General features: G+C 58.4%; 1 protein-coding gene across 2 annotated transcripts in view; it reads right to left on the bottom strand.

The window, feature by feature from the left end:
* GFRA2 (GDNF family receptor alpha 2) overlaps window positions 1–27098 on the bottom strand; it is a 91499-nt gene extending 64401 nt beyond the window's left edge. The window contains exons 1-4 of one of the 2 annotated variants that reach the window (XM_079772357.1): window positions 27032–27098; window positions 26033–26113; window positions 20776–21090; window positions 14174–14257 (exon numbers count right to left, since the gene is read on the bottom strand). In XM_079772357.1, coding sequence (XP_079628483.1) covers window positions 14174–14257; window positions 20776–21090; window positions 26033–26072 — 439 coding nt within the window. In that variant the 5' untranslated portion in view covers window positions 26073–26113; window positions 27032–27098. Of the gene's footprint in view, window positions 1–14173; window positions 14258–20775; window positions 21091–26032; window positions 26772–27031 lie in introns of those variants that run through there. The other variant, XM_079772356.1, reaches the window with a different exon arrangement.
* Between the last annotated feature and the right edge of the window lie 383 nt (window positions 27099–27481).

The following is a 27481-nucleotide window of genomic DNA, read 5'->3' as shown; positions in this document are numbered from 1 at the left end:
TGTTTTTAAATGTTTTCAGTACCCACCTAGATTTGTCCTAATGATAAGATCTACATTAGTTCTGAATTTTTCTAATATGTGTCCCAATGCACCGCTATTCAAACACACGTACGTAGTCTCACGCTCACAGCCCATCCCGGCATCGGTGCACGTGCACTCGAAGGGAACTGACTGATGTACAGTTAAGGCTCTTAAACTGTGGTGCATTGTGACGCGCTAGACCTGCCTCTTACACACGGATGCACGGGACCCAAGGCCCCCCCCACCCCCTCCCGGCTCACTGTGTCGGGAGCTCCATGGCTGGAGCCCAGGACCCTGGACTTCCCAAGCTCCCCCTGTTCTGGGGTCACCCTCCAAAGCTGGAGAACTAGTGACTTAGAGGAGAGGCAGAGCTGCCCGTGGCCTGCTCCCCAAACATGCACACCCCACCCAGCACACAATTTACCAAGTCACCCTCTGATGAAGGCAGTTTGTGGCCTGTGTGGTCACCAGAGCCTGCCCCTGGGGGCGACCTAGAGGGTGATCAAGGTAGACTTTCCAGCCACCATAGGAGCAGGAACGGTATCTGAGACACTTCCAAGCCAGTGGGGCCGGGTGTGTCAGCTCCCCTTCCAGCCTTCCCGACACCTGCCAGCCTGGTCCCTTGCCCCTTATCCCGCGTCCAGCTGCAACGCCCAGGCCCCGGCCCACCCTGGGCTCCTGGGCCCACCTCCCGTCTCTGCCTCTCCCAGCTTGTGAAACCCTGACAGGCCTGACCCTCTCTGGGTCTCAGGTCCTCGCCTCAAACTATATGGTCTCCTACAGTTTGTGACTCCCCTGCCTACCTGCCTACCCACCTTCCCCTACACACACACACACACACACACACACACACACACACACACACGTAACTGACTTGGTTTTCTCATGACCCTGCTAGCAGAGAACCGCCAAAACAGCCAATATCCACACAGCAGCACACACATGCAGGCAGAGCTCACACCACACCCGCCTCCGTACACAGCACCCAAATCGCTGTCGATTAGCAGCCTGTCAAACAGCTGTCAGTCAGCAAATAATTCATGTACTGACTATGTGCCCTAGAAATCCAGCCGCAAGCTACAACGATGGAGCCCCGCTTTCATTCCCATGAGAAGAAACTGGTAGTGAACACATAACAAATTAATAAGGCAATTTAAAGTGTGATAAGTGCGATGAAGAAAATAAAATAAGGGAATTCAGGAAACAATGACTGGCAGGATGAGGGAGGGCCTGTCCTAGGAAGGAAAATCCCAAGCAACAGGAAGAGCACGTGCAAAGGTCCTGAGACAGCCAGGAGCGTGGCATGTTCACAGGCAGAAGGAAGGGTAAGGCGGCTGGAGCTTCCTGAATGAAGCAAAGGGAAGAGGAGGGAGAGTCAGGGCAGATCACGTGGGAACTGCAGGGTGGGATAGGAACTTCAGATGTTACTCTAAGATGCAAAGTTCCTGGAGGGTTTCAAGGAGGGGTGTCTGCTTGCGGACACATGGAAGACTGAGGACACATAAGGGGTCCGGGCTGAAGAGGAAGCCAGCTAAGGACTGCGGCAGTAGCAGGAGGAAGATGGTGGTAGCTTGGAGGAGTGGTGGCTGCAGAGAGGGCAAAAATGAGCCCATTCTGCATGCAGAGGGTGGGGCAAACATACATTTACAGCTGTGAGTATGCAAGACACAGAGTTTATTTGTGTCTTGTCATGCAGGGGGAGGGGGGACCCCTCAGCCCGGCCTGTGCCTTCTCGCAGTCTGGGAGTCCTCAGGGGGTATCCGACTGACAGCGGGGAGCGGGCCTAAGCCAGCAGTCGGACATCCCTTAGCACTGCAGTGGAGGCGGAAGAGGCTCCCACCACTGCCACTGCACTCACCAGCCGTGAGCCCGGCTCAGGGCTCCTGGCTGAGCGGCGCTCCCCCTGTGGGAGTGCACTGACTACCAGGGGGCAGCTCCTGCATTGAGCATCTTCCCCCTGGTGGTCAGTGTGCATCATAGCGACCAGTCATTCCTACGTTGGGTCTATTTGCATATTAACCTTTTATTATATAGGATTATTGTATTCTCTTCCATACGAACAGCTTCAAACCTACTTTTGCCCCACCCTGTATTTAGAGATAAAGCCAAATGGGTAGGTTAGCTGCTGAATGAGGAGAGAGAACTCAAGGTTTTGGCCTGCGCACCGGGATGATGGAATCGTCTTGTGAAACAGGAAGGTTTGGGAAGAAGGAGGGCAGACTTAAATGGATATTTCTGTGTCGACTCAAGTTTGAGACACCCGTTCGCTGTCCCAGTGAAGATGTTGAAAAGGCAGAAGGACAGAGTCTGGCGTTCAGGAGGCGTCTGAGCTACAGACATCGGCCAAGCCTCACTGACTAGAAGCCATTTAAAGCTACAGAACTAAATGGGGGCGGCGGGGGGAGGCGTGGAGCATGAGCTGCTAGAAATCGGGAGACCCCAGTGTCACGAAAGCCAAGGCAAGAGCTTCAAAAAGGACGACAGTCAACTGAGTCCAGATCAGGAGGGTCATAAGGGTGAGCATTCAACAATGAGGTAGAGAGTGAGCAGACGCTACTAGGGCGCAGGGAAGGTAGGAGGCGGGAGGAAGAGCGAGGGCCCGGAGCCCACCTCCTGCCCTCAGGGGGCATCCAGGCCCAGCCCTCCCTCGGGATTCATTTACCTCCTCAGCACCCACTACGGGTGAAGCCCCCTGGAGAGGCGAAGGGAACTGCCTCTGCTTCCATTCTAGTGCCGGTGACAACAGTACAATCAGTGACGCTGGCCACCCTCCCCTGGCCCGAGGCCCCTCCCTGCCTCACAGGCATCCCTCTGCTCCAGGCTGGGCCTGTGGTTAGGAGCAGGGACTCTGGCCCAGCAGTGGCCTGGCAGGCGGGCCACCACCAGCAAAGCGCACATGCACAGGTATGCAACCTCTGAGCTTGTTTTCCTCGTCTGCAACGTGGGGATACAACACCTGCCGGGCCTTCCCTCAGGACCACGCTGAAGACTACACTGGAAGACGTAGGTGAAGATGCTCACGCGGTTTCCAGCCCACAGCCCGAGCGCCACAGATGCTGTTTAAGAGCGAGTGTCCTGGCCGGAAGACCCTCCCCTCCATCTCTTGGTTTTCTCGTGGCCCTGCTAATAGAGGCCAGCCACATGTGCCTGTTGCTCCAGCCCCCTATACCGCACCCCAAAAGGTAAAAGTCCCAGTCCCCCCACAGGTGAGCAAGAGGCAGCCTTCCGAGCTCCCTCTGCTCATCCAGGAAGCCTAAGAGAGTGGGGAGGGGGCCTTTCTCACCTTGGATGGCCAGGAGCCGGGGCACGAAGCGGTGCCACAGCTTCCCCAGGAGGTGGCCAGCCAGCCCCAGCACGCCTGGCCTGCCAGGCCTCTGTCCTCACGCCAGGCACAGGGATTCCTGCTCGACCAGGGTGTAGTCCAGGCTCCCTAATATCCTGGACTTCCCCTTAAACGTTCCCCTCCCCTCCACCCCCACACATCCCAAGCCAACCCCCACCCTCCAGGGCATTTTGGAAGCAGGCCAACCCACCAAAGGTCAATCTGATGAATGGCAAATTCATTGAAAATCAATTCGGAAAAAAAATCAATTACCTTTTAATATCATTTTACATTTTGTCAAGTGTTAACCACTTGTCAGAATTCTTTCTCTAACTCTTCAAAAAGCACATTCGTCTTATTTTGTGTTTTTACCGATTAAAATTTCATTGTTTCACATTTGAACGGGCTTCTTCACCCATTTTGGAGGGCTCTGCGTCCTTTTAAATATAGTTTGGGTGGTTAGTTTTTTAATATTTAGGATTTTAAGCATTTGCACACCAATCCCCACAATGGTATATCAGCTTTAATTTTGTATTCAAAACCAAAATTGAGGCATTTCCTATTGATGTGATACTGAATCCTTCATCCACATTTTTGTTGTTGTTGTTAGTCCTCACCCAGGGATATTTTTCCACTGACTTTTATAGAGAGTGGAAGGGAAGGGGAGAGACAGAGAGAGAGAAACAGCGATATGAGAGAGACACATCGATTGGGTGTCTCCCTCAGGCACCCCGACCAGGGCCGGGGATCAAGCCTGCAACCAAGAATCGAACCCAGGACACTTCAGTCCGCAGGCCCAATGGGCTAGGGCTCATCCACCTTTTTTATTTGTGTGAATGGACGTAGCACTGGAAGCATCAATCATAAACTAATTTTGTTTACTGATAATGAATATATTTTTCTTGCCTTTAGACATCTACATCAATTATGACTCCAAAACCTCAATTATACCTTAAAATACAGCTATGAAAACCACTTGCAAAAATCTTCAGAAGCCATGAAAACCATTCAACGTAAATTTCTAGAAGCTTTTAAAATAACCAATTTTGGTAAATCAATAAACTTGGTAAACTTGCTGGCTGGTCATTTAGCATACTGAGTTCAAAAGCAGTGGCCACCGGGCCCCTCATGGCGGGCTTTCTCCCCACCAACGTCTCCGTGCCATTTTTCCTCCGTGGGGTTCCGGCCACTAGTCCACCACCTAACTCCTCCTCGTGACTGTCACTGCTGACCTCACCATCCCCCTGCCTGCACTGGGAATGACCTCACACCTGGCTTGCCATCCCCTTCCCTCCCCTTCCAGTGGCCCCCAGTCCTCTGTTCTGCCCCCTCGGTTTCCCGGGAGGAAGGGCCCCTGGCCCACATGGTCTGGGTCCCATCTCTTCCCCTTCTCAAGGACGTCACTCCTGAAAGTACCCCTTTTCTCTCTGCCCTTCAGCTTCTCCCTCTCCAGGGATCATTCCCAAAGCATCCACAGCCACCTTCGTTGCCCATCTCAGAACACACCGCAAAAGCAAGGCCCTCCTGTGACCCCACCTCCTCCTGTGGCACTGTCCCCCTCACAGAGGAATTCCAAAGCGCCGTCTACGGTTGCTGTTTTTACCTTCTCACCTCCCCTCCTCTCCTCCATCCCACACAGATCAAGCTTCCAACCCACCCCCACACTAAGGGATACTCCAGTCAAGGTCATCAGTGACCTCCACAGTGCTGAAGCCAATGGTCACTTCTCTAAACTTCTCCTGCTTGACCTCAGGGCTACACTGGCACAGCTGACCCCTCCTCTGTCTGGAGACCCATGCTCCTCTTGGCCAATCCCCCCGGCCCTCGCTCTGGCTTCCCCTTCCTCACTGGCCCTGGTCTTGGCCTCCTTTGCATGGACAGCCCCAGCCTCCCTCTCTCTCTACACACTCTCTGGGTGACCTCATGGTTGCACAGTTCTAAACACCATCTACACTGAATGGCCAGACTATTATGATCTCTGAACGCATAATAATCTGGCCACTCAGTGTATATCCTATATAATAAAAGGCTAATATGCAAATTGTCCCCTCGACCAGGAATTCGACCAGCAGGCAGGCCAGCCAACCGCCCCTGTCCCCTCCCCCTTGGCCAGGCTGGCCGGACCCCACCTATGCACAAATTCATGCACCGGGCCTCTAATACACACACACACTGAGTGACCAGATTATTATGCGTTCAGAGATCATAATAATCTGGCCACTCAGTGTATATGCTAACGACTCTCAATCTACACCTCAACCTGACCTCCCTCAGCACTCAGCTTATGCCAACTGCCTACTTGGCATTTCCAGGTGGAGGTCTAACTAGCATCTCAACTCCAACATGGCCAAAAAAGAACTGGATTTCTGCTCACCCCAACCTGTTCCTTCTCTCACCTTCTCCACTCTAGGATATACACTGCAGTATCATTGTTGCTCCAGCCCAAATGATCAGAGTTATCCTTAACTCCAGCCCACCTCCTCTCAACTCTGCCCCACGACAGACCCAGATCCGAGCATTCTCTCCATCGCTGCTGCGGTCCTGGGATGTGGCCACTGCGACGGCCTCTAACGGCTCTCCCGCTTCCAATCTCGCCATGCCCCATGCCCCTCCGGCCCCACGATCCACTCGCCACGGTGCCAGTGTAATCCTTTCAAATTCGTAAATCGCACTGTGCTACTCAAGTGTCTACACCCTCCACGGGGCTCTCATCACTCTTAGAGTGAAATCCAAACTCCGCCACTCGCCTGCACCATCTGGCCCAGGATCCATGGGCCGGCCCCTGCCCGCCTCCATGCCCACCTCCCAAACCAGGGCCTCACCTCATTCCCTGGTCCCCAGCCACGCCCTCTGCCTGCAGCCCCACCCTCTCCCCCAGGCTGTTCCCTCTGCAGTCCCCGGACCTCCCCATGGCTGGGAGGCATACTTTGACATTCCCAATCAGGAGCACCCACCACCTGTCTCGTCACCCGACGTTATTTCTCTGTTTAGCTTTCATCACTACGTTACATCTGTGTTGTTTTCTGCTTTTCTCTGTCTCAGGCGAATCAAACCTAAGCTCTAAGAGAACAAGAATCCTCTGTCTTGTTCACAGACGTATCCTCAGCACCTAGGCCAGCACATGGCACGCAAGGGACACTGAGTGAAAACCTGAGGACATAGTCTCTTTCACACACACACACACACACACACACACACAACCCTGACCCTAACCCCCCACACATACTCAATACACATACCACACCCCATATCACACTCATACACACATCACCCCACATACACAGCACACATACACAAAACCACAGATACCACCCCCTACACACACACCAACTCACACAAACACCAGCACCCCAATACACACACAAAACCACAAACACACCCCACCCCACACACACCACATACACACACCATCCCACAGACACACACACCACCACACACCACATACACACACCATCCCACAGACACACACACCACCACACACACTACCAAAGCATGTACCAAACACACTTATACTCCACACCTACACAGTACACACATGTACACACACTGCCCTCTCAGACACAGTCCGTGCTGCCCACCCCTGGGGTGGGGGGAGGGGTGGTCCCAGGGCTGTTATCTAAGCCCTGCTCCTCTCGGACAAACAAGGTGAATGCAGCTCGAGGCTAAGCCAGGGGCAAACGCTCCGGGGAAGGACCTGCAGAGCCATGCCAGGCGCTCGTGGGAGCAGGAAGGCCCAGCTCGGAGCACCCACGCCCGCCGGCACAGCCTGTCCTGTATCCCGCAGGGGAGCCAGCAAGCAGGTGCCCGGAAGACGCTGTCTGAAGGTACCAGAAAATACCTCCCGCCTAAAACCTCATACCAACGATGACACCCGAGGTTCTACCGTTAAAAAGCCTTGTTTAGGGTTAAATTTTGTTCTCTCCCTTTTCTTTTCATAGCAATTTCTTCCTTATACACAAAGGCAACCAGACATGGACTCACCAACACCTGCCCACACCTCAGCGGGAGCGAATTCCTCTAGGCACTGACAGGAGCCTGGGGTCCCGCCATTGATGGGAGGGGGGAGCAGGACATGAGGGGGCACTGCAGACTTCCCCAGTTCCCCAGACGCCTTGGCACCCCGTGATGGGGAAGCTGGCCTCCTCCCACTCATTCCTGACTGCTGATCAGCAGGGTGAGCGTCCCCGCCCCCTGGCCCATCCACCAGACACCTCACTTCCCCTTGTCCCCAGAGTCCTCTCCCCACCCCACGCCCTCCCCTTGGCCATCAGACGACTTCCCTGAAAAGGGGGGGGGGGGGGGTAAGAGGTGACGGAGCTGCAGCGAAAGCCCAGTTTTCGGTGATGCTCAGAGCCTCTGACAGCTGTAAGGAGAAGAATGTGATTTTGAAATTTAAATAACACGCTTCTGCATTCGGCTCAGGGAGACAAGCTGAGGATAAGCAGTTTATCGCGGAGCCACGGTGCAGGGGGCAGGGAGGGAGGCTGCCGTTCCTTCACTCCCTCCCTGCCCTCCATCCCCAGCCCCCACCTCCTCAGGGGCTGCCTCAGCAGGGCCTCCCAGAGGCACCAGCCAACCTACTGAACCTACTGAACCAGGAAGCCTTAACTCACCATCTGCTCAGCCACCCAAGGCAGGAGGGCTGGGGCTCAAAGGCTCAGACGCCCCTCAGGGGAGCCAGGGAAGGGAGGCCCCCGAGGCATCCAGCAGAGCTGGGCTGGACCCAATCCTTCCCCACCCGCCCCTGCGAGGAGCTTGCCCAGGCCTCCCAGCCCTGGTCCGGCCAGATCCCACTCTGTCCTCTCCCAGGACTTCCCCGGCCACCGCCCACTGCAGCGCCCCCTGGACTCCTGGGGCAGTCTTTTGTCCACGCCACCACCAACAATAAACCACGTCGTGGGTGTCTAGGTGGGTGTCTGCCAGCCCCATGGACAGTGAGGACAGGGCCTGGCTCATTTAAAAGCTGTGTCCTATGTGGACCTCCCTGAGCACTCGCCATTTACTGCACAAAACGCGGACCTCCAGACAGGGCCCTGCCTCTCCCGGGGGCACTTACAAGCACCTGGCCAGGGACCCCCCCCTAAACCTCAGCTGCTCCTGTGAAGTAGCCCTCACAGGACACCTCAGACTTGCCTGGGCCTCCTCGTCACCCCTCCTGTGCAGCTGTGACCCCTCACACTGAACCACTGGCCCCCAGCAGCCCCCGACGTCACCATGGCCGCCGTCTCGGTGGGCCTGTGCCCCAGCGCCCTGTGAGGAGCTGGGCACGTGCCGTCGCCGACCCTTGCAGGGCAGGCCGAACTGCTCCATTTTACAGGTGAGCAAGTGAAATGCAGGGGGTCATGACCCACCCTGGGGTCACCCAGCTGGGAGGGCCAGGCCAGGATTCACAGCTAGGACAGCGGGCCTCGGGGTCCACGCCCACCACTGTTCCAGGATGCCCCATGGAGCTGCAGTCGGGCACAGCCCTGACGCAGAGACCCACACCCGCAGTCCCACGTCCCCACAGCGAGAGCGAGCACCGTGATGCGGGGTAAGGCGCTGAGGCACCACGGGGCAGGTGGTGCTCACCATCTGCAGGGCTTTGTGACAGGGTAGGGCTCCCTCCCGTCCTGAGCCCCGGAAAACGGGGCCACCAGAGCCTCCAACAAGAACATCTCCGCACCCTCCTGGCTCCACCCAAGCAAGCTGGCCGGCTCCGGAGGCTCGCTGGCCAACTGAGGCAGACACCGCCCATCTCTTCCTCCTCCAGCCCAGAGCAGTGCCTGAGCCCGGCCTCTCGCCAGCCTCATGTGCCCCCACCCAGTCACAGTGGACCAACACCGGCCACAGCAGCTCAGCGGGAGCCCTGGGGTCCCACTGTCTCCCGAAAATCACCCAAGGGCCCCCACTACAGCCCCATCCAGCGCTCTCACAGGTGGGAGGCAGCCGCCCATCACCAAGCATTTGTTCCCCAAACGCTGCTGCGTTCCAGGCCGGCCCTGCCTGCCTCCCGCCTGGGAGATCCCTCTGCAAGGGGTCTTCACAGCGGCAGCTCAGTGCAGTGTGCCAGGCACCGGCCAGCACCCCCTGAGTACTCACTCAGTCTCACAAAACCCTGGAGGGCAGGCTGTCCTACCTGCCCATGTCCTGCAAGAGGAAACGGGGCTTCGAGGTGAGGCACCTGTGCAGGTACATGCCGGGCAGGGCAGAAAGAGCCAGGATTTGAACCTCCATCTCTGTCTGTACCTTCTCTCGGGGCCTCAGTTTCCTTTTCTGTCAGGGGCAGGGCTAAGCCTAGGTGATCTCCGAGTTCCCTCCCAGCTACAGAAAGGAAAGGACATGTTTGCACAAACATGCTCCGTGCCCACGCATCTGGAAAAAATGCTCGCATGCCACGCTGGAGGCCCCGCCCCTCACCAAGGATGCGGAGGCAGCGCCTGCTGACAGCCCAGCCGGCCACCTGCCTGTCACTCCTCCTGCCCCTTAGGCATGGCCGTGGTTGGGAGGAAAACCACAGCCTGGCCTGCCCCGGCCCTTCGTCCTCACCTGGAAGGCCTCCCTCCAGGTGGACAGGGCCTCTCTGCTCCCCTCACTCTCCCTCCACATGGCCCCTCCGTGACTTCTCTTTGCCTGGACAACCTCTTCTTTCCCTAAGAAGCCTTGCTCTCCTCTCCACCTTATTCCAGCCTCTCCTGCCTCCCAGATGAAAGAAACCAGCTGTGACCCAGTATTCCCAAGGTCACAGACAGAGGGACTCAGGGACAGAGGGACTCCCAACTTCAGCTCCTCCGCCCCTGCGTCCCCTCCAGAAGGCACCTCGACTGAACATCCTGGGCAGAGAGAGGATGACTCACCGTCCCTCTCCCTGCATCCATCCTCATAGAACCCTCCTTACCAACCCGGTTAGCAGGTGCCACATTCCCATTGGACAAACACAGGCAATCCAGCTCTCAACGGCCACCGTGAGGCCGCGATCTCACAGCCCTAAGCGGAGGGGTCAGGATTCAGACCCAGCACCGCGTGGCTCAAGGCCCACACGCTCTTCCCACGCATCAGGTGCACTAAACATGCCAGTTCACGTTTCCAAGGGCAGTTTGAATTGCTAGAAAGAGGACAAACCTCAGTCCTCCTCCATGGACTCTCCTTGCCCATCTACAAGGCTGGGGCAGGACACTGGATGCCCCCAACATCACCATCACCCTGGTTCAGGGTGGAGCCAGCCTGCTCTTCCCCTGGCCTTGGACTTGCGACTCACTGGACACCAGGAATCCCGGATCCAGTCACTGAGCCCAAGGCCTGTGTCTGCCCTGGGCAGGGAGGAGGGGAGGCCTAGCCCTGCCCCCAGGGCCTCTGGCATCAGAGAGGGTTGGGTAATCCTGGCAGCTTTCTTTGCCAACAGAATCCCAGTAGGACTTTCCAAGAACCCCATCAGAGAGAGAAGGCGAGAGATAAGGAGAACACACACATCCCAGGACGCCCTGCACCAGGGCCCTGAATTCTCAGACAGTGAAGAGGATACAGCAGCCTCCTTCTCACAGTCCCTGAGGTTCCCCCTGGGGGCAGTGGGGTCTAGAGGAGAGCCACCAAGACGGGGGGGGGGGTGGGGGGGGAGGGAAGCATACAGCCAAATATTCGTGTGTGGAAGTGGGAGGGGCTCCACACAGCCCTAACGCAGCAGCCTCATCATCCCAGAGCATCCGTGCAACATCTTGGATCGCCAGGCCAGGCCTCCCCACCAGCGAGCTACAGGCAGGTGACACGTGGGCCCAGATACAGATCCCTCTGCTGGCAGGGCAGCCTGTCGGGGGCTCGCAATCGCTGAGCTCCGAGCTGCTCTGCTCATCCGAGTATGCCAACAATACTGCCATTATCTGAGCGCCCCGGTGGGGAAAGGCTGGGGAGCACTGCTTTAAGTTCACGCCTCCTTTCTCCAGAAAGAAAATGCAAGGTCTGGAGCAGAAGTGACCTGCCCAAGCCCTTCCGCTAATTTGTGGCAGAGAATGCCCTGGAACCTGGGCCTCCCAGATCCCCACCCAGCCTTCTCTCTGCCGAGCCCACTCTGGTTGGTTTCTGGCTGGCCAGGCCAGGGCCACCGCACCCAGCGATGCACCCTAGTCTCCCCACACAGAGCCGCCCATGCACCAGCTCTGGGGCTGCAGTGGGTGGAGCAGAGTCCCCGGGGGTGGTGACGAGGGAGCTGTTCCAGACCCTGAAGCCCTGCCTCGCTGCGGGGAGCAAGTCCCCAGAGCCCAGGCATCCAGGCCAGCGGGTGAAGGCAGCTGATTCATTGAGCTGCAGACCTAGTCATTTCCTCATTTATCTTGTCAACATCCTTGTCCCACAGAGTGTCAAGTCCATTACGTAAAGATTTTCTGCTAAGGAGATACTTAATGTGAGCCCGGGACGCAGCAGGGGCCGGGCTGAAATGAGGACGTCTGACCTTCAACCCCCAGGGAATAAGTCGAAGCTACTTCTTTACTGGAGTTAGACACAATGGCTCCCACCCACGTGCAGTACTCAGCTGGTACCTGAGCTACTGTAGGGAGGGGAATGGATATGCCGGGGCATCCCCACCAGAGCATCCACGTGCCAACAACATCTTCCATCTACATCTGTGCCCCTGAGCACTGTCTCAGGGGAGTGGTCCAAGGTGGATTTCTACCCAAAACGAACCAGAAAATGTAAGAATCAGAATGTGTGCTGGGAGAGACCTCAATCAACCCCTCACCCAGGGCAGCCCTGACGGATGGGCAAGGCCTATAGCCTGACCACAGTGCCCACAGGCAAGACGGACAACAACCTGCCGAGTCCCGCACCTTTGCTCTTACCCCACCGGGGGCTTTGATGGTGACAGCCCAGCCAGGGAGCTCAATGCACAGACCATCTTGGCAACCTCCGTGCCATTCGCCACCGCCAGGCCCGGGGGCACGTCCAAATGGCCACCCTTGGGCCAGTGCCTCCCTTCTCATGGGTGTCCAGGGTTTCTCTCACCAGGCACATGCAGAATGTCCCATCTCCATCCCTGAAACACGCATTCTCAACAGGAGAGGATGGGGTCACCCTCACGGAAACAAAAATTGGTTCTTGGTTTGGTAAAAACAAAAGAGACATTGCGGTGGTTTGTGGTCCTCCAAAACTCAACCCTGCCTGACAACATTTCATTGCTTGGCTATGGACTAAATTGTGCCCCTCAAAGAGCAGTAACCCCCAATGTGACTGTGTTGGAGAGAAGGCTTTTGGGAGGTAGTTAAGGTTGAATGAGGTTATCAGGGTGGGGTTCTAATCTGAGTGGACTGTGGCCTTATAACAAGAGAGATCTCTCTCTCTCTCTCTCTCTCTCTTTCTCCCTCTTACCCCCAACTACGCTCCTGCCCCACCCCACCCTGTGAGGACACAGTGAGAAGGTGGCCATTGCAAGTCAGAGAGAGAGCACTCACCAGAAACCAAGCCCTGCCCAACCTTGATCTTGAACTTCCAGCCCCCGGTGCTGTAAGATAACACATTCATATTGTCAAAGCCGCTCTGTCTACACTATTTTGTGGTGGCAGCCCAAGCAGACTAAGTATGTCCCCAGTTAGAGAGAATGAATTTTTCTCCTTTGGGGGTAATAATGGGGAAACGTTTGGGCAACATTGTCCTAGAGAATCCTCCATTTGGAAGGGCTTGGGGGCTCACTCGTCTTTTGTGTCTCCGTGTAGAGCACTGCTTCTCAACTGGCAGCACATGTGTCCCGGGCCATGTCTGGAGATATTTGGGGTTGTCACGCTTGGGGAGGGGGTGCTCTGGCATCACTTGGCAGAGGCCAGGAACGCTGCTCAACATCCTAAATGCACAGGGTGGGTTCCTCCCACGCGACCTACCCAGGCCCAAGTACCAACAGTGGTGCTGGCGAGGAACCCTGGCTTAGAGCAAAGACACCCCAGAAGGCTTCAAATCCTGCCACAAAACCAGGTGGGAAACAGGGGCTCGGGCACAGGATCCCAGGGAGCAAGCCCACCCTGCCACCTTCTAGCACCAGGTGACTCCAGGAGAGCTCACCCCAGCCTCACAGAGCAGTTCCAAGATGGGAAGCCACCCCCCGCTCCCCCGGTACCCAAGCAGGGACAGACCACCCCGGGTCCACTGGGCCCCCAAATGGCAGAAGGAACAACAAGGTCAAGAAGAAAGGACCAAAAAACTCATCAGGTTCCTATACATGGACCTGGGGGCGGGCGGGGGGCAGTGGGAGCTCACTATGTGGGAGCAAAGCTGGAGTTTAACCTGGTCCTTCTCCCTCCCTGGGGCTCAGAGCCCTTCCTCAGAGGCCCCTCATTGGGGTGCAAGGAGCGGAGCCCTCAGAGGGGGAGGGAACCCCACAGCAGAATGGGCAGCGGTGACACAAACGCCAACCACCACGGCCAACGCTTCCTGAAGGCTCACCCAGCGGCACGCTGAGCCCTTAACAACCACCGGCTCGTTCGGACCTCGCAGCCGTCTTCCAGGCAGTCTGCTCCCCATTGCACAGCTGAGGAGACTGAGGCACAAAGAGCTTGAACAACGAGAACAAAGGAGCTGGGGAACTGGAAAGAGGACCCATCGGGGCAGGACAGGTGACGAAGAGGAGAGTGACAGCAGGTTTCATATTCGAGGCCTGCTGCCTGGCCGGCTCGAGCAAGGCAGTTCCCATAAACGCTTTCCTCCACGCACAACCTGGGGCGGGCGTGCCGCCTCCTGTTCACAGATGAGGATCTGTCAGAGCCCGTCAGGGGCTCGCTGGTGCTACAGGCCGGGACCCTGAGCCAGCCCAGGCCTCTAGCTGCCGCACCCGGACCAGATGAGAGCCGGGAGGCCCAGCACAAGCCCGCTTACCTGAGAAGATTGAAGCGAGCCTGAAGATGTCGGAGAGGCGGGAGGTCACCGGCTCGTAGGGCGAGGCCTCGTAGAACTCCTCCCCTGGAAAAGAGAGCATCGTCAGGCACAGGGGCCCCGCTGACAGGGAAGGGGAGGTCCTGAGTGAAGAGTTGGAGTGTCACAGGGACGAGTGATTTCCTCCAGCTGGAGGGGACGTCCCCCAGAGCAGGTCAAACTGCCTAACTCTCCCTCGTGCCCTGGCATGACCTGCCCTTTTTCTAAGGACTTCTGAATGCTCTGGAAGAAGACCTGGGGAGGTGGGACCGTGACAGCCGGGGGAAGGCCAGGTCCCATCATTCCGTATGAGTCCTCATTTCAGGGCATGGAGGTGGCCCAGAGAGGTGAAGCAACCTGCCTGCGATCACACAGCTCCTTCCGGCAGCAGCTGGACTGCCATCTCCCAGCTCTCCCACCAGCGTCCTCTCCCATCGCATCTCTGCTTCCCACCGTGACGCTGGGAGAACCTGGCTGGAGGGCCCAAGGTCTGCTGAATGGAGGCCTGGCCCCAGCTCCTCTTGGCCTGACCCCCTCCTAGACTCTGTACATATCTGCACCCCACCACCCACCTGCTGGCTTCTCGGACCTTCGGGTGCATCAGAGGCTCAGCGAAAGGCAAGGCAAGGGAGTGACAGGAGATAAGGGGCACGGGGCTGCCCTAGAGACCCCCACCACGTCATCAGACTCCACCCCCTCTGCCACCGCCTCGAAGGGAAGGAAATAGCCTCTTGAGACGTTAAGGTGAGAAGAAAGCCATGAATAATCACTCGGGCTGTTCATGTGAGTGGAGGGGCAGGGAGATAGTGATGACCCACAGCATGGCACAGTGAGCTCCCACCCACCCAGGGCCCTGGGCTATGGACAGGCACCTCCTTCCTCAGGGGACCCCACGTGGGCGGCATCCAGGGGGGCCTCCTGCAGGACGGTGTCTGCCATCCAGGCGTGGGAATCCCCGGTGAGGATCTCGGTCAGCCAGCCCATGAGGTCACCCTGAGGTTAGGACTAGAGGCATAACCAGCCCCCTGCTGGTGCACAGAACAAAGCCTCCTGTCTGCTGTACTGCAGACTCCAGAAAAGGGGACCCACCACAGACCCATGACCACCACCACCATCACCACCACCACCACCACCACTTTACCTCATGGGAGCACCCCTCAGGCCCTGCAACACAAGCACTACTTGTCCCTTCAGGCCTGTCTCCAGCCCCACCTTCCCCCTGGGCCTGCGTGGTCTGTGTCCTCCACTCTACCCACCAGCCCTGGAGAAGCTCCCTGTGGGAGGGCTGCCAGCCAGTGCTCATTGCTGAGGCCAAATAACATAAGAGCTTAGGAAGTATTTTGTAATAAAAATGGCCTTAATGTTATCCTGTGCTTCCCTCGTGCCAATCCTACTGAAAGTTGCTGTGCTAACTCATTTAATCCTCTTAAATTTATCTGTGGGGTAGGCACCATCAGTCTCCCTATTGTAAAAGGATAAGGAACCGGGGCACAGAGATGTTAAGTAACTTGCCCAAGGCCACACAGCTGGTAAGTGGCAGAGTCAAACTTCAAACCCAAGCAGTTGGTGACAGGGTCCAAGTACTTAATCATTATGAATGCTGTCTCCAAAAATAAAGTGTTATTGAAACCAAGCTGTTCTTAAACGGGATCCGGCTCCCTCCAGCTGGCCTGCTCAACCAGAGCAGGGCCTGTCCTTCACTGCTGCATGGGGTGCAGCACCACACCTGGGCACAGCTCAGCCAGGATGATGGGCTGGGAGGGTCTCCGGGGGGGGGGGGGGGGGAGGGGCACAAATGGCCTATTCCCAGGACTGGCTGGGAGGAGTCCATTCTTCTTAGGGCACCAGAATTCACCCGTGGAAACCCGAGGCCTGGCAGCCAGACTAAAGCCGAATCAGAACATTAGGTTGCTGGGCGTGACCTGGGCGTGACCTGTGAGGACCCGTGGGAGGGGCCTCTGCTGCTCACATCTGAAGGATCAGGGTGGCCCTGAACTTCACTGTCACCTTTGAAAAGGGCAAGAAGTCCAACAGCAACAGTTCCACCCTGTAAATACCAGCGGTGGTGGTGGTGGTGGTGGTGATGGTGGTGATGGTGGTGGTGGTGATGGTGGTGATGGTGGTGATGGTGGTGGTGATGGTGGTGGTGGTGGTGGTAGTGGTGATGGTGGTGGTGATGGTGGTGGTGGTGGTGGTGGTGATGGTGGTGGTGGTGGTGGTGCTGATGGTGGTGATGGTGGTGGTGATGATGGTGGTGGTGCTGATGGTGGTGGTGGTGGTGATGATGGTGGTGGTGATGGTGGTGGTGGTGGTGCTGATGGTGGTGATGGTGGCGGTGGTGGTGATGGTGGTGGTGGTGGTGCTGATGGTGGTGATGGTGGTGGTGGTGGTGGTGGTGATGGTGGTGATGATGATGATGGTGGTGGTGGTGGTGATGGTGGTGGTGATGGTGGTGATGGTGGTGGTGGTAGTGGTGGTGGTGGTGGTGGTGGTGATGGTGGTGGTGATGGTGGTGGTGGTGATGGTGGTGGTGATGGTGGTGATGGTGGTGGTGGTGGTAGTGGTGATGGTGGTGGTGGTGGTGGTGATGGTGGTGGTGGTGGTGGTGCTGATGGTGGTGGTGATGATGGTGGTGGTGCTGATGGTGGTGGTGGTGGTGATGATGGTGGTGGTGATGGTGGTGGTGGTGGTGCTGATGGTGGTGATGGTGGCGGTGGTGGTGATGGTGGTGGTGGTGGTGCTGATGGTGGTGATGGTGGTGATGGTGGTGGTGGTGGTGCTGCTGCTGCTGATGGTGGTGATGGTGGCAGTGGTGGTGGTGGTGCTGGGAGGGAGGACCGGCCCAAGGCCACAGGACCTCCCCGGGCACTGCAAAGGGGCTGGATAAGGAGTCAGGCCTGCCCCTCCTCTAGCTTGCTGTGTGCCCTGGGTACCACCTCTCCTCCCTGCACATCAGCTTCCCCACCAAAACGGTTGTGGGGCTGAATCTCCCTTGCGGTTGGAACTCTCTAGACAGGGGTGGGGAACGTCCGGCCCGGGGGCCATGTAAGACCCGAGAAACCATTTGGTCAGGCCCTGGTTTTAAACATTCAATCAACTCACCAAGGCCTTAGGGGTGAGTTGATTAAATGTTTGACCAAATATCGCAGGCTGATTTGTGAGCTGATAATTTTGCATGGCCTTCGAATGATGTTATAAATATCCCATCGGCCCTTGGCAGGAAAAAAGTTCCCACCCCCGCTCTAGGAGCTCAGCAGAGGCCACATTCCTGCCACCACCACTGGCTGAGGACCTGGGCCTCGGGCAGAGTGAGAAGGAGGGACCAAGTCTCCAGGGAGCTCTCACCCCCAGCAGGGGCCAAGGAGAAGACAAGAACCCGAGTCCAGACCTGCACAGGCCTCTCCCCTCCCAATCTGCCCACCCACCCCAGGGACCAAGCCAGGTTACTCAATGTTATTAGCAATAGGGAGGAAGTGCTCAGGGGACCACTTCCCCCACACCATGAATAATTAACTGTCAGGTAGATCCTCTTATTCCTCTTACTCACAGGAACATTACCAGCCCTTAAAAGGCCTCCAGGCTTCCCATGGACAGCTCTCAGCAGAAACTACCTCTGGGCCCCAAGACCCAGGGGGAGGAGATTGTAGAATCCTGGGGGGGGGGGGGGGGGCTGGAGGGGGCTGGGTTCTGAGGAATGAGATAAGCATGGGGTCTGCTTTTCTAGAGTGGGCCCAGGGAAAGGGTCTCCCAGCCCCTATGCTGGCTGGCTGGCTGGCTGGCATAGGGACCAGGCACAGGGACTGACTGTGGCTTCAGTCACCCTCTGAAACACACAGTAGGGGGCTTGACAGATGTTCACTGAATAAATAAACCATCAGCAGCTCAAGATTTGGAAGCGAGCTGTCTCCAGCCAGACATTCCTGGGTCTAAAGGACCTGGAAGACCACAGGGCAATCTGCAACATAAACATGCGGTATGCTTATTGTTACCTCCAGACACCTCAGGGCCCAGCTCCAATCAGGAGTCCCCAGAGGGAGCCCCTCGCTGGGAAGGTCTCGGGCAGCCCACCTGGCTCTTCTGCTGGCAGTTCCGTCCCCTCCCCCATGCATTCTGCAGCACCCACCCGACCCACTGCCAGTCTCCCTGGGGTGGAACTGGAAGGCTGCTGGAAATAAAACAAGAAACGGAAGGACCCAGCTCACTCAATCAGGGGCCTTGGTCTTCTGTGCGCTAGAGTCCGCCTGGGGCACAGACAGCCCGTCTCTCAGAGAGCACAGTGCGTAGGCCCCACTTCTAGTTCTAGAACTCGAGGTTGCTAGAAATGGGAGGAATGGCCACCTGATTCACGAGGAATCATTCTGTTGTTCATGGTGGTGGTGCTATTAATAATTACATGCACAGCTTACTGCTATATTCGGGGCAGAGTTGAACTGTCTTGGCCACTGGTCAGGAACCCCTCGCTATCCGGCCTCCACACCTGATCTGTTTCCTCCTTCCTTCCAGCACCTGGACGTGGGATTGCTCCTCTGACCTAAGGCTAACCCCTCCCAGGCCCTGGACCCACCCCTCCCCTCTCCCAGGCACTGTCCACAGAGCACCCCTCTCTCCTTCACCTCAGCGTCTCCCTCACACTGTCCTGCCTTAGAATTTAAACTGCCCAACCTTCTTGCATCTTAAAAAATAAGTCAGCCTTTGTTCTTCTCTCCTCTTCACACCAAAATTCTAGGAGCTGCTGTCCACATTCATAATCCGTAACTCCCCAGCTCCCACTCACTCCCTAACCAAGTTTCTGCTCCCAGCAGCCACCTAAGAAGCTCACCCCAGGCCCCGGGGACCCTTTCCCACCCTCCTCTGCTGGACCTAATGTGCTGGAGGCTGGCGCAGTCCTCCTTCTGAGGGTGAGCTCCTCCCCGGACTTCTGCTGCCCCTCGCCTCTCCCCCAGCCTCCTCCTCCATCACCCTCGCCGGCCCCCTCTCCCTCCCTGCACATCTTGAAATGTTGCTGGTCCTCCCATGGAGATGGCACCCACTCCCTTGGCCTGGTTCCCACCTACCGGCTGATGGCGATTCCAAAATCTCTGCCACCTGAGCTCCGGCCCTGCACACCCAGCTGTCCGCAGGGCATGGCCAAGGAGAGGCACACGCCCCCAAATACTCATCATCTCCCTGCCCTCCCCACACTCAACACCTTTGCTGCTTCTTGCCACGGGACCCCCCACCCACCAGTCTCCCAAGACAGAAACTGAGCGGCCTCCTTGACTCTTCGCTCCCTTCACCAACCCCTGTGGGTTCTACCTCCTGAACAGCCCTTAGCTCCTCCTTTCCTGCCCTGTCCTCGTTCGGCCACCATGATGCCGGGCCTGTGTCACACAGCGCCTTGCAGTGTCTCAGTCTGCACTTCATGAAACCACATGAGCGTCGTCCTGAAGCAGAGCGCAAGGGTGGTCTCACCAGCACTGTCCAGGCGCCCTGCTGCCCAGCAGAACGGTACCCTCCACCTCTCCTCACCCCACCCACTTCCCACGGCCCCCTGTGCATACTGTCACCTGTGGGTCCATAAGCGGGTCAGCTGCCTCCCATGCCGCCTTTGCTCAGCCCTCCCTGCACCTCCCACACTCTCCCCACAGCTCTTCCTTCTGTAACTGCGGCTCACTCTTTAGTCTCAGCTGCGAAGCTGCCTCCTCCAGGAAGGCTCTCAAGATTTGGTAGCAAGGGGTTAGCTGCCCCTCCTCAGTGTTCCCACAGTGCCCAGTGCTTCCCACAGCACTCACACCCACAAATGACAGAAAGCCCTCCCTTTTCTGCACGCCCCCCCCCCCCAGACTATGAGCTCCATGAAGACAGAAGCTGCCCCTCCACAATGCCTACCAGGTGGCAAACTCTCAATACACAGTTGTTGAATTAATAAATGACCGTCTGACCCAGGTGGCCACCCTCCTACAATATATGCAAATCCGCCTCACTTCAGTCTGCAGGGGGAGGACATGGGGGAGGTAGTCCTTGGGGGTTTACAGGTTCTACCTGGGGACTTGGGGGCAGGCCTACTGAGGAATATGGACCGGCTGCCCTCTCACTGCCCCAAGCCCTGCAGAAGGCGCCTAGGCCAGCCGCGGGGTCAGGAGCCACTGAAGACGGGCCCCCTGCGAGCAGGAAGAGCAGGAAGGGGCAGCCCTCACCGGGTGCCCAGGCAGCGGGAGTGGCAGGAGCTGGTGTGCTCGCAGCTCAGCTCTGCAAGCACACGGCCGGTCCGTCTCTCTATCCTGTCCTCACGTCTCCGTTGCCTGGGACGCTTACCTCACCTTCTCCTGTGACCCCTTCACACGGTCATAGGTCCTTCTGTCCCTGGTTTGTTCCCCGTCCCTTCCCCCCTGCTCCAGCCTTGTCCTCCTCCCACCACCCTGCCTTCTCTCCTCCTCAGCTCCCTCCCAGGTCCAGAGGCTACTTCTGGGTTCTTGTTTCCCCCAGCGGGGAGGGCTAAGGAGCTGGCCAGTTCACTCCATTACTCCATCCTGCCCCTGAACCTGGGCCCCCACCCACCTCACCACCACCGCCACCCCCAGGCTTACCCTCGGTCAGCCCCATGTGGATGCTCCAGTAGATCTGCAGGCACTGCAGCTCCTTCTTCATGCCCCGCTTGCAGCGGCAGTCATACAGCGGGCTCTCCTGCAGGACCTCCAGGGCCGCCTGGCACTCCTTGTTGGCCAGCATGGTGTTGCGGTCCCTGCCGGCCAGGCACTGCCGAAGCGTGCGGTAGCGGGAGCTGCAGTTGGATTCAGCGGCACACAGCTCATTGGCCCGGACACAGTCCACGGGGGGGCGCCAGCCGTGCAGCTCGGGGCCCTGCAGGGAGGAAGGGCTGGCCAAAGAGCGGAGGGTCTCGTCTGGGTGGTGGGGAGGGAAGACAAGCATGAGTGAGGCCACCACAGTCTCCCACACAAAATGCAGGGCTGAGGGTCGGTCAGGCCCCTCTGGAAGTCACACCCATTTACTCCAAAGCACATCAAGGCCCGCTCAACGCCACCTCCCGACAGAGCAGGCCAGAGGCGGGGCTGCTGGTCCTAAGACACCAACATCCCTCCTCCAACCCCACGGAGAACCCAGCTGCCCTCTGCCCTGGCTCTATCAGATCCTCTGCTGGCTCCGCCCTGTCACCCTCAGCACTGGGCCAGCCAGAAGGCCCTCGAGCAAGGCCCATGCCAGAAGGCCAACGAATAATGTGAGAGCCTCAGCAGAGAGCTGGGGGCTGCAGGGACTGCTAGGGTGTGCAGAGGGGATCACATTCATACCCCCCAGGCCTCCTACCAGCTTCAGTTCCAGCCAGAGGCCCACCACAGCACTGGTTACGGCCGTGTAAGCAGCAGAAAGCAATTTAACTTTCATAGCCTGTTAGGACCTCTGACACCACAGAGTCCAGCCCCCAGATGTTACCCTGGGGAAACTGAGGCCTAGAGAAGGGAGATGACAACTGAAGGTCACACACAGGCTGAAAAGACTTCTTGGACCCCCCTAGCCTATTCATTCTGAGTTCTGTAATTGAATTTTTTTTTTAAAGCATTTTAAAAAGAGAGAAAGAGCATGGGAGACAGGACTGATACTGTGCTCTAAGGTGCGTCCCTTTCCGGCCCAGCCTCCACTCGCCCAGGCCACTTCACAGCTGCCAAGACCCGAAATGGTGCCTTCCCAGGACAATCTACACCCCACACCCTCCAAAAAATGCTCTACGCAAATCATTTCCTCTCTCTCTCTCTCTCTCTCTCTCTCTCTCTCCTATTTCTTTTTCTCTCTTTCCTCCCCTCCCACCCTCCTCTGAAACCCTCTCCCTCTGTCTTTCCTCCTTTCTTTCCAAAACCCAAATGACCAGCCAATTGCAAAAGGGGAAGTGCGTCCCTCCTCGGCCCTCGTCTCGCACATGGAGCCCGGCTTCTGCAACAGTGAACAGGCAGGAAGCTGAGCCCCCCTTCTATCCACAGCCCAGAGGGCCCACACCCACAGTCCTTGGGAGAGAGGGTGTCAGGGAAGAAGATTCGGAGGTGAAGGGCAGGAGCCTTCAAAATCCAGCTCCTAACATGGTTCCATCTACCACAGACATCCTGCTGGTCTCCCTGTCCTCTCCAAGCCCCACACTCCAGATCCTGCTCCAGAAAAAAACCATAACGTGGCCCAGAGCCCAGACTGCCTTTTCCAAGATCCAAGACGTGATCTGGGAGGCTTCCTCCAACTCCATCCGGCCACAAGACATAAGATGATCCTAGGTCAGAAGTCCCCTCCTCAATATCCGGAAGAATCCCCCATCTCTACCCAGAACTGCCAGGTCTCACTCCTTCCCCGCAGGAGGCCCTGCTCAGGGGGCAGCTACCGCAGGGAGACAGCGACACCTAGAGGCAGAGCGCTGCACTGAGAGCCAGTTCCTCCGGGGAAGGGAGAGGAACCCTCTCCTAGATTGAACGACCAGGCCTACCCACCAGCCAAGGAAGAGGAGCAGAGGGTGGGCCTGCAGCGGAGAAGGCCTCTAGGGCAAGAGTGACAGACCTTTCCTCCGCCCACTGACCACACTTCTGCCTCAGGACAGGAAGAGCTGAAGGCTGTGGCCAGGCTGAGACAGACCAGAGAAGAAACCAGCATGGAGTGTTGGCTGGAGAGTGGGGCATCTGCTGTATTTCCCGGCTTCAGCAAATTCCTAGATCCCTGAGCAGGACTCGGTGCATCTGGGCCACCCAGGAGCAGCTGAGCTGACCCAGCCTCACTTGCACCTGCTGCCCCCACCTAGCCAGCCAGCCAGCCAGCTGGAGCCTTAAGACCAACCCAGCCCTCGGCCTTCCACTGACTTTGATCGCCAACCCAGCGTCCCAGCAGGTTCCTCCCCTCCCACCTTGACTGTATCGGGAGTGCGCTGAGAAAGGGGCACCTTCACAGGCTTGCGGATCAGGACACAGGCCCAGGGGATTGGGGCAATAAGGACACTTACCCTGCCTGCCCTACGGTTGGGGTCTAGAGCCCCAGGGACGATCCTTACAGAATCCTGGCTCTGTGTCAAAAGCAAGGGCTTCCCCATCCGGCCAGCGAGCACGTGTGACCAGGTGGGAGATGCTCAGCAGAAGCCGGGTGCGTCCTTTCGCAAACTGCCTGACTGCCACCTGTCCCTGACTCCTCTCGTTGACGCCATGACCCCCGGAAGCAATCAAGTCCAGCCAGAGAAGGAAATCATGGCAACTGAGGGCCAAGAATTCTGGGAAAATAAAGGTCAGAAGGTATCCTGGTGCCGTGCCCACGTTCTAGATCAAGAGGAAACTCGGATCCGTCAAGAAAAGAGGTGTGGGAGAGCTTCTAGGGGCACGGGGGACGGAGCGGCTGCACAGAGCTACAGCACTCTGCTGCATCCAGTACCCGCCAGACAGGAGTTGTCCCTGTAAAGTTGGCCCTCCAACCAGACCCCGCCCCCAAGTGGCTTTCCCCATCACACATCTCCCTGGGAATGTCCGCACTGGAGGGCAGGTTGGCTGGGCCCCCAGGCCTCCCCACCTCCAGACCTCACTCGGAACCTTGGGAGGGGCACGCGGAAGGCCCGACTCCTGGGAGCATGCTTCACCATGCTCCCAACCAAAGCTCCAGGGAAACCTCTCCCCCAAGTGGAATGTCCAACCAACTCCCAGCCGTGGGCTCCTTTCCAAGCACCAACCCATCCCGTCCTTCTTCGCTGGCCTCACCCAGACCTTGGCAATGTTCTGTGGTCACGCGGTTAACCCCTTGCCCAGCACCGGAAAGGGGCTTCTCAGGGGGAAGGAACTTGGGCTCTGACCAAAGGGGCTGCTGGCCCCGCTCTCACGGCTCTCACCCTCCTCTCACCACTCAGCCCCCGGGGCGCAGGCACCAGGGTGGGCATCGCTGACCAGCCCACTCTCATACCCACACACCCACACACGCACCGTGAGAACACTGTCACCTCCGCAGCCCTCTCAGCGGGGAAAGGCCTGCCTGCAACATGGGGGTCTGGGCCTGGAGATGCCTGAGGGTCCTATATGCCCTCCTCCACTCCGGACCTCAGAGTGCCTATGCCTGGGAGTCCTGGGAGCCTGGGGTGTGTGAGCAATCGAATGGCTTTTCCACAAAATACAGTTTTCTTTTCTTGTTGGCCCCCGAAAGCTGGCTTTTCAAACCAGTGGGGAGAAAGGGCAGGTTTTCGAACAGCCCCTTCAGAAAGAGAGTCCACTTGCAGAGGGTTGCAGGGGCTGGCTGCAGGACCTCCGTGAGCCCCAAGCACCCAGCACCGACCCAGCTTCCTACCTCAGCCCCTCCTCCCTGGAGAGAAGCTGCCTCTGGTTTGGGCTGCAGGAAGGTGAAGGCCACACCCTAGAGCAGGGCCAAGCCCCCTGGGAAACCCACGCCTGGGGGAGGGGAAGAAGACAGGTGGACAAAAGGCCCAGGGCCAATCTTGACTGAAATCCCCTGTCCTGGTCAGGAGGCACTTAGACCACCCACATCTTTCTGAGACCAGCACCTACCTCCCAGGCCTCCCCTCTCCGCTCCTTCAGGAGGGACAGGGTGCACTCCTGACCCAGCCGGGCAGCCTGGCTCACCACCAGCCACACAGCAGGCCAGGGTGGCAGGAATAGCACCCACACTGAAGCAGATGTCTCTCTCTCTCTCTCTCTCTCTCTCTCTCTCTCTCTCTCTCACACACACACACACACACACACACACACACACACACACACACACGTCACCAGCTCCCTCCTGGAGCACCTGCTCTGGACAGCCTTGCCTGGGACTCCCAGTCAGCACTTGCAAACACCCTCTCTTTTCCTCACCTCCACTCCCAGAATGCTCTCTCTACACCCCCTTCCCAGGCAGCTGAGATGCCACATAGCATAAAAGGGGGTGATGGGTGGGAATTCTGGGTGGGAATGAGGCTGCCTAGGGTCAGGGTTACCAGGCAGCCCCTCCTCCCTGCCCTGGGGGGAGGGGGCTTACAGGATGAGTAGTGGTCTTTGTTCAGATCTGGTTTTTCCATCGCCCCTCTCTCCTCCATCACCCAAGGAAGCACACTTTGGCCTCCTTCCCTTTCTTCCACCAGCTAGCTGCCGGGTCCCTGGCCCCCAGGGGTGAGGACGGCAAGCAGTGAGCGGGGCTCACACACAGCCCTCCACTCCCGCCTACCCATCTGGCCGGGCCTGGGCAACAGGGAGGGCAAAGGGTGGGGAGAAACTTGAAAAGTCTTCCAGGGAGCAGAGCTGTGGGAAGGGGTTCAGGGTGCTGGAAATGGAGTGCATTTTCCAGAGGTTGCCTGGCAGGTGGTGGGTGGCTGCCAGCGCCCGCCCCCCCCACCCAAAAAAGTCCAACAAGGAGCTCCTGGAGAAACCCATGGGCTCCCCCACAATCCATTCTGGGAGCCTGGAAAGGGGGGACCCTGGGTTTTTCTCCCTCCTCTCTTCCAGATCAAGAGTTGGGGGGCCGGTAATGTGTGTGTGTTTTTCTGAAGTTGCCGCAATTTGAACCCATTATTTTGAGGGAAATGAGTACATCATTGTGTGAGTGATGAGTGAGAGAGAGAACACGCTGGGATGGCTTGAGTGTTCTAAGTCTCCTTCTTAATCCCCGCTCGTCACCAGACAGCCACAGCCAGGGCTCGCGCCCGGCCCCGGCTGGGCTGGCAGCGCCTGGCTAGCTCGCTCCGCGGCGCGCTCTCCCGCCGGTCGCCCCGCCAGTCTCCCAGGCGCCCCGCACGTCCCCCCGCGTCCCTGGCTGCTCGCAGGCACCCGAACGCGCCGCCCGCGAGGCCCCCTGGTTCCCGCGGACCCGCAGCCCTCGCTGCTCGCAGGTACTCACCTAGAAAGAAGAAGAGGCAGAAGGCGTTTGCCAAGATCATGTTAAATAAATCCCACAGTTTTTGTGTTTTTGTCTTTCTCCCTTGGGTAAAAATCAAATAAAATAAAAATGACAATAATATAGCCAAGCAGCGGTAATCAGCCCCAAATCCAATGCGGAGATCCCAGCGAGTCCACCCGATGGAGATCCTGAGTCCTGCGATTCTCGCCCCTGGCTGGAGGGGGTGGGGAAGCAGGGCGGCGGGCCCTCTCGACGCCCCGCGCCCACTAAAATGAAATACACAGGTGTGTCTGTGGATGCTGCTTCCCAGCCGACAGCAGTCCTGCGCTCTGCCGTCCCTCCGCCGGCCCGGGAGCGCGGGTCCCCGCGGTCCGATCCCCTGTGCTCCTCTGGAGGGGCCTGGGGAGGTGGGGGAGAGGCGACGGGAGAGCGGAAGGTTGGAAGGAAGCGACGAGGGCGGGGGTCAGAATAAAACGCAAATAGGAAAGCAATCCACCGACGTGGGGAAGCGCCAGGGAGCAATCCAGCGGGAGCTTGGAGGGCGAGAGACCCAAGTCGCTTCTTTCGCTCCAGACGAGGGAAATTTTCAAAAAACCTTCTCCCGCTCCCCCTCGGCCGGCTCACTTTTTTCTACTGGAATTCCGGCGCCCGAGTCTCGGCGTGCGTCCGTCTTCCTCCCTTTCCCTCCCGCTCCTCTCGGGCTCTAGCTCTAGCTCGCTCTCCCCAGCTCTCCCTCGCTCGCCTCTCCCTCCCTCCCCCTCTCTCCCGCTCCTCCCTCCGCCCGCCCCCTTCCCCCTTCGCGGCTCCCTCGCCGCGGCTCTCGCGCCCGCGCCCCTCTCCTCCGCCCCGGGCTCGGCGCTCGGGCTCCCAGGCGGCCGGCGGCGCGGGGCGCGGGCGCGCGGCGGAGCAACCACACTCTGCAGCGGCGGCGGCGCGGCGGTGGCGCCGGGAACGCAGGCCGAGAGGAGAGCTCGGCCCCCCGCCCTTCCTCGGACTGACCTGCCGCCCGGGCCGGAAACTGACCGACTCCGGGCTGCGGCGCAAACCCCCCGAGCCTCCGCGCCCGCCTCCTCCCGCCGCCGCGCGCCCCACCCTACGCCTCTGGGCAGGCTTCGCCCTCCAACCCCTAGGGCTCCTGCCCCGCCCACTCGGACTCCGGGTCCCGGACGCGCGGGGAGGAAGAGTGGAGGCTGGAGGGCTCGGAGTCCAGAGCGCCCGAGCCTCCCAGGGGCTGGGGGCGGGGCGCTAGGAAAAGCCCATCCTGGTGGCTTGGGTCTGGGGAAAAGGCTGCACCCTCGGCGGGCGGATGCGTCCTTGGCCAGGGAACCGAAACCAAGCGCCTCCCCGAAGGCGCCGGCGAAAAGAAGGACCCCCTAGAGCGCCAACCGCGGGCGTCCCCGCGCAGCCAGCCGGCCGGGTCTAGCCCCTCGCACGCATACTCGTGTGATC

This window comes from Cnephaeus nilssonii (assembly GCF_951640355.1).
Source record: "Cnephaeus nilssonii genome assembly, chromosome: 5".
NCBI classification, from domain to species: domain Eukaryota; kingdom Metazoa; phylum Chordata; class Mammalia; order Chiroptera; family Vespertilionidae; genus Cnephaeus; species Cnephaeus nilssonii.
This window is presented reverse-complemented; position numbering and strand designations above follow the sequence as displayed.